The sequence below is a fragment of the Lathyrus oleraceus genome, chromosome 7, assembly GCF_024323335.1.
Source record: "Lathyrus oleraceus cultivar Zhongwan6 chromosome 7, CAAS_Psat_ZW6_1.0, whole genome shotgun sequence".
NCBI classification, from domain to species: Eukaryota; Viridiplantae; Streptophyta; class Magnoliopsida; order Fabales; family Fabaceae; genus Lathyrus; species Lathyrus oleraceus.
The window spans coordinates 476,934,213-476,941,798 of NC_066585.1; the positions used below are offsets into that span (position 1 = coordinate 476,934,213).

Here is a 7,586-nt window from a genome sequence, read left to right on the forward strand (position 1 = left end):
ACAAAATTTCAAGTATACTATAAATTTAAATATGTTGTTGATTTCCGCAAATAACCTATTTTATGCTTTTTAGTCATAATATGTTGCATGACGTACATAAATTGATGTTAACGTTAACACTACAACAGATAGAGTCATAATATAAGAATTTAATTATTAAAAGTGAAATAATTACAAATTGGTATAAGTGGTATTTTTTAGTGAGATTTTATTTCCGTTTTTTTTCACATAATATTGAATTTGCGCATTCAAAATAATTTTAATAATTAAATTATTTCTACTTAATTTAATATAGTTAAACTACATTAAATATATCACTCATGTAATAATTGTTGGAACAAACACAAAAGCTTGTATGTGAATCAATGGAGGTGATGGATAATTTTGGTGAAATTGGAGGATTTGGGAAGATGAAGTTTTAGAGAGAATAGAGATTAATTGAGAGGGTAAAAATCATATGGCATTAATTCATTCAACATGTTACAAAATGTATATATAGTGCCTCCTAACACTAAACAAAGTAACAAACAAAATGTATAGATAACTGAAAATGGTATGAAAAAAATATATTATTATGTATAATTAAGTTCTTATATGAAATTTTATTTTATTTTTATTTATTGAAAATATGGATAATAATTTAACTTTATCATAATATTTGTAGGTATAAATGAGTACGACGATCCAACGTTATCACTTGAGGAATCTCTTCTCGATATTTATAGAATTGATTATCATTATCGTCATCTTTTTTATCTTAAAGAATCGATTAAGTAAGTATTTTTTTATTTATAAATTTAGGTCAATAATTTCAATTCTTATATGAAATAACTATACTATTTTCTTTCTTTTAATATGTAAATACAGGGCTGGTGTAAATGTAAAGGGATATTTTGCATGGTCTTTCTTGGACAATTTTGAATGGCATAAGGGTTATACCATGAGATTTGAAATGATACTTGTGGATTGTAAAAATGATTTAAAAAGATATCAAAAGCTTTCAGCATCTTGGTTCAAGAATTTTCTCACAACAGATACCAAACTTTACATAGATTCCATTTAATAGTGCTACAAATTTCTTTATAAACATTATAGATTTATTTCATTGTTTGAATAAGACAAGTATACATTTGAAATTATATGTAATATATAAAACATATATCATTAATCATTGATTCTATGTTAATACTGTAATTACATTTTTTATTTTCCAAACAATAGATGGAAATAGTTAACTATATTTTATTCTCACTGTTGGATATAAAATCTATTAGATTTAATTATTAGATTTAATTCATATTTAAGTTTGTTAGATATTAGATTTAAATATTAGATTTGATTCATATTTAAGTTTGTTAGATATTAGATTTAAATATTAGATTTGATTCATATTTAAGTTTGTTAGAGGCTTATAAATAGGGTGTCAATCATTGTAACTTTCAATCCTTTTTGTAGCCATCATTCTCTGAATAAGAATATTTCCAGTCATCATATATTCTACCTTTGCACCAACAATTGGTATCTAGAGCTCCGGTTCAGATTCATTGGGAAACACGGGAAACACGAGTGAACGTGAGGTCTTGTGTGTTTGATTTTGATTCTTAGATTCGTGTTGAATCTTGAACAAAATCTGATCAGAATTTTAATTCTGTGGGTTGGGAAACACTGTGTGAGAAATCTGAGTGTATTGTGCAAGGTAGAAAGATGAACGGAAACGGCAACATGAACACCAAACTTCCAGTATTTGACGGTAAAAACTGGAATCGTTGGATGATCCAAATGCGTGTACTGTTCGGTGCTCAAGATGTTCTAGATCTTGTCACTGATGGTTATGTTCCGGTAGCAGCAGATGCGACGGATGAACAGAAAAACACGCAGAAGGAAGTAAGGAAGAAGGATCAGAAAGCATTGTTCTTCATTCATCAATGTGTTGATGTAAATGTGTTTGAGAAGATTGCAGATTCAACGACAGCAAAGGCTGCGTGGGACACACTGGTTAGATGTTATGGTGGTGACGCATCAGTGAAGAAGGTGAAGCTTCAGTCCTTGAGAAAGCAATATGAGAATCTCAACATGAAGAATAATGAGAAAGTTTCTGAATACATCTCCAGAGTGATTCTGATCACTAATGAGATGAAAGCGTGTGGAGAAACTCTTTCTGAAGAAACAATCATGGAGAAGGTATTGAGATCCCTTACCTCTCAATTTGATTACATTGTGGTAGTAATAGAACATTCCAAAGATCTGAGCACCATGAGAATTGAAGAGCTGCAGAGCAGTCTAGAAGCGCAAGAGTTGCGTTTGACTGAGAGAACTTCTGAAAGGGAAGTAGAGCAGCAGGCTCTGAAAGCAACTTCTGATAGGAGGTATCAGAAGCAGTCAGAAGCCAGGAGAAGATCTGATGGTGGTCAGAAGTCAGAAAGCTCAACCTCTGATAGACAAAAAAATGCTCATAAGGGAAAAGAGAAGTATGACAAGAAGAAAATCCAATGTTACTGCTGTAAGAAGTTTGGTCACTTTGCTAGAGACTGTTGGTCAAACAAGGAGAGAAAATCAGAAGAAGCAAATATAGCCAGAAGTTCTGATGACGAATCTGTGCTATTGATGGCCTCTGAATCTGATGATATGGATCTGATAGACTGGTGGTATATGGACACTGGTTGTTCAAATCATCTTACTGGAAACAAGAAATGGCTGGTTGACTTTGACTCTGAAAAGAGGACAAAGATCAGATGTGCTGATGACAAATATCTTAATGCAGAAGGTATGGGAAATGTCAGAGTGACTCTGAACAATGGGAAAACAACATTGATTCAGAACGTGTGGTATGTACCTGGCATCAGAAGCAATCTGATGAGTGTGGGACAATTAATTGAGAAAGGTTTCTCAGTTACCATGAAGGACAATCTTCTGAAGCTGTACGACTGTAATCAGAAGTTGATTATGGAGTCAGAACAGGGAAGGAATAGAACATTCAAGGTGAATGTCAGAACTGCAGACTCAGAATGTCTTAGTGCAACAAGTGCTGAGAAGGAGAGTGAGCTGTGGCACAGAAGATTTGGTCATTTGAATTTCAGAAGCTTAAAACATCTGAATTCAAAGAAGTTGGTACATGGAATTCCTGCAATTAAGAAGCCTGAAAAGTCATGCAAAGTTTGTATGGAAGGAAAACAACCACGATTGCCATTTGCGTCAGAAACTGCTCCAAGAGCAAAACATGCCTTGGGAGTTGTACATTCTGATGTGTGTGGTCCATTTCCAGTAGCATCGATGGGAGGGAATAAATACTTTGTGTTATTTGTTGATGAATTCACAAGAATGACATGGGTATCCCCTATTAAGTTCAAACACGAGGTGTTTGATGAATTCAAGAAGTTCAGAATGAAGGCTGAGAATCAGAGTGGTCAAAAGCTGAAGATTCTTAGAACTGACGGTGGAGGTGAGTATAACTCCAAAGAGTTCCAGAAGTTCTGTGAGGAGAATGGAATTGAGCATGAGGTTACTGCTCCTTATACCCCTCAACACAATGGTCTTGCTGAAAGAAGAAACCGAACTTTGCTTGATATGGTGAGAAGCATGCTAAAGGAGAAGAAGCTTCCTCAGAAGCTCTGGGGAGAAGCTGTTGCCACCGCAACGTATGTACTCAACCGATGTCCTACGAAGAAGTTGAAGGAAATAGTTCCAATACAGAAGTGGACTGGAGATAAGCAAAGTGTTAGTCATCTGAAGGTGTTTGGTTCTGTTTGCTATAAACATGTTCCAGAAGCCAGAAGACAGAAGCTGGATGATAGAAGCAAAGTGATGATTCTGATAGGGTACCACAATACAGGTGCATACAAGCTCTATTGTCCAGAAACCAATAAAATTGAATTCAGCAGAGATGTGATTGTGAAGGAATCAGAAGTTTGGAATTGGGATAAGTCTCAATCTGACTCTGATGTTAGAACCTCTGAAGAAAGGTCAGAGTTCAGAATTTCTGAGGCTGGAGTAAACTCTGATATTGATTCTGATTCTGATAGTGATTCTGACTCTGGAGAAGACTCAGAAGATGAAGGTGACTCTGATGATCCAGACTCTGATGACCCAGACTCTGATGGTAATCCAGATTCTGGTGGCAATTCAGACTCTGGAAATATGCCAGACCCTGAAGATGATCAAGGCTCTGGAGGAAGTCAACCATCTGAAGCTAGAAACTCTGAAGCTCAAGACTCTGAACAAGTTCAGAGACCACAAAGAATCAGAAACATCCCCAGAAGATATGCAGAATTTGACATGCTGCAAGACACTGAAGTAGACTCTGAAGGAGAAGTTATTCAGTGTGCCATGTTAGTAGACTCTGAACCCATAAGTACAGAAGAGGCTCTTAAGCAGAAGCTCTGGCTGAAGGCCATGAAAGAAGAACTTGATGCTATAGAGAGAAACAAGACTGGAAGTTCTGAACAGGAGATAGCCAAGTTCAAGAAAGTTCTGATGAATGAATTCGAAATGACTGATCTAGGCAAAATGACATACTTTCTAGGGATGGAATTCAGATACTCTGAGAAAGGTATTATTTTGCATCAGCTCAAGTATGAATTAGAACTTCTGAAGAGATTTGATCTGAAGAATTGTAAGATTGCTGTTACTGCATGCCAAGCTGTGTGGATTCTGAATCTATTGCAGGATCTGAAGATTAAAGTAAACAAACCTCTGAAGCTGATGATTGACAACAAGTCTGCAAACAATCTTGCCAGAAACCCAGTGTTGCATGGGAGAAGCAAGCACATTGAGACCAAGTATCATTTTCTGAGACATCAAGTTCAGAGGGGAGTGTTAGAAGTTGTACACTGCAGCACTCAGAAGCAGTTGGCAGATGTTCTGACGAAAGCTATCAAGACTGATCAATTTCTCAGATTAAGGGATGGAATTGGTGTTACAAGTTTTGATGGAATATGAATTAAGGGATGGTATTAGATTTAATTATTAGATTTAATTCATATTTAAGTTTGTTAGATATTAGATTTAAATATTAGATTTGATTCATATTTAAGTTTGTTAGATATTAGATTTAAATATTAAATTTGATTCATATTTAAGTTTGTTAGAGGCTTATAAATAGGGTGTCAATCATTGTAACTTTCAATCCTTTTTGTAGCCATCATTCTCTGAATAAGAATATTTCCAGTCATCATATATTCTACCTTTGCACCAACAAAATCAACTCATTTTTTTGGCAAAAAAGTGTATGTTAAGTTATTTCACACAAATTAAAAAGAATTTACTAGTAAATAAAATTGGATAATAATTTTATTAAAAGGATGAATATTATTTTTGTCTACTGACATAGAATCTTTTTTTAAATGAGAGAAACCATCACAAAATCAAAGTTTGATTGAACGATCACAAAAGTAAAAGAAACCACCAAACTCAAGTTAGAAAGGACGACACAACCCTCCGTGCTTTAACCGCGAATGAAGATTTTGTTCGATAAAAATTACGGTCGATTAATAAACTACCTTATAGTTTATGATTGATGACTGATAACTGATGGTTTATAGCTTATTGTGGATGATTGATGACTGATAATTGATAAGATAATTGAAGAATTGGATAAAATTAACGATTCAACTAACTTATAAATGTAAAATGACATAAAACATATTTATTTTATTTTAAATTAAAATAAATTATAAAGGATAAAAGATGACTTTTGTGAAATAATAATGATAAAAATGGAAGAAAAAATGATAAGCTATAAGTTAATAAAACAGACTATAAGCTCATGATGAAAAGATCATTACCAAATCGATCTAAACTGTCATATTAACTTATAAACTATAAACTATAAATAAACTAGAAGCTCGCCAATATGACTTACCAAACAGAGCCAAAGAGCATCCCTCCTTTCAAAATCCTCAATCTAACATGTCTCAGATTCGTAATTATCGAAACCTCAGAACAAAAAAAGGAAAAGGTATTAGAAGAAGTTCATTTGAACACGACCAGAGAGAGAATCATTAAGGTTTGAACTCACCTGAGAAGGCTATCAAAAATCACATTCTAAACCTTCAGGGCAAACTCCCCAGCTACATCAAAACAACTTTGACTAAGCCATTGATGTAGCTTTTGATATGTGTTTTATGAAATTTGTTTTTGAGACAGAGAGTAAAACGATGGAAATGATGATGAACGAAGAAAACTCTCAGAGAACCATTCTTGGAATGATAAACAACATATATATAAAAGTTATTTTTATAAACGACCGAGTTATTTTTATGCATAATTTTTTTATCATAGATCTAAACCTAAGAGAATTTATCGACATCAGATAGACTCACAAACATGATAAAAATATAACAAACAATAAATAAAAGTGTAATGATAAAATATGTTCGATTAACTAAATCACAAATAATATCATGACCACATCATATACATATTATAAGTTACGATAATGTACAATGTGCACAGCAGAGAAAAATAAATATTTATTTTTCTTTTTATGAGGTTTCTATTGTAGGTCGCATTAAAAATAATATTATTATATTTTGAAAATGGTAAATAAAGATATTCAAAATTATATCGAAGCATGCAAAGTAATATTGATACTGTGTAATCTATGACGTTCTTTAAGAGGAATGCCGAACATGAAATCTCTATTCGAAGTATTTTCTTTTTCCCTGCAATTGTTTTCCGTAGTAAAGAAAAAATGTAAGACTCTTAAATTAGAAATTTTTTATCGAAAAAGATAATAAAATTAATAGTAAGTAGTGTAATCAAGTTTTTGCTTACCTTATAAAGATTCTAATCAATTCTTCGTACATCCCTTTATCAATGCGCTCTTGAGATTTAAAAAACTACAAATACACGACAAAATGTCATATTATCAAAGAAATACATTCAGAACACTTGACGCATTTGAATATAATATGGTTTATTGCAACACAAATAATACTTGGAGAACGAAGATACTTTGTTTTAGTCTAGATTTGGTAGAACAATAATTATGACTTGTTTCTGAATTACCTGGATTTCTGTTAAATAAGCAAAACAATGGACTTAGTAAATGTTTTATTTACATAAACTACAAATAGAAGTTAAATTCATCCATTAAAAAATAATTTAGAGTAAAAATATTCTTAAATGAATTAAATAAAAACCTCTCCATCCTTTGGGATATTATTTCTCTTTTCACCATTTTTCAAAGTTGTGTTTTATCTGTTTTCACTGTGGAGCACCAACCGATAGAGTAAATTTTCAAACGTTTGACCTGTTTCAATGAGGATGATAAAAATGTTACTGAAAGAGGGATGAAAATGCATGAAACAATTTTTTATACGTATTACGGAAAAGATAAATACACCTTATTGTCGTGTTTGCCGATTGATGAAATACTTTGTTCATCCTTCCATGTATTCCATTTATCTTCAAAGTCTGTTATATAAAATTTATTGCATAAGAATAGTGAGAATAACTATCACCCCATTTATATCTAACGTAAAAGCATAAAATAAATGATTAAGTATAACTTACTTTTATGTCGAAGCAAGTTTCAACATTCTTTCGTCTCAACTCCTTACATAATTGAAAGATTTCACCGTGTTCTA

At 32.7% G+C, this 7,586-nt stretch overlaps 1 protein-coding gene across 1 annotated transcript; it reads left to right on the forward strand.

Annotated features, from left to right (window-relative positions):
• Window positions 1-657: 657 nt before the first annotated feature.
• On the forward strand, window positions 658-1,131 carry LOC127100916 (isoflavonoid 7-O-beta-apiosyl-glucoside beta-glycosidase-like; the record flags this gene model as incomplete). Its single annotated transcript, XM_051038225.1, has 2 exons — window positions 658-773; window positions 868-1,131. Coding segments are annotated over 2 exons (312 nt in total), but the record flags the coding sequence as incomplete, so codon positions are not given.
• Window positions 1,132-7,586: the final 6,455 nt, after the last annotated feature.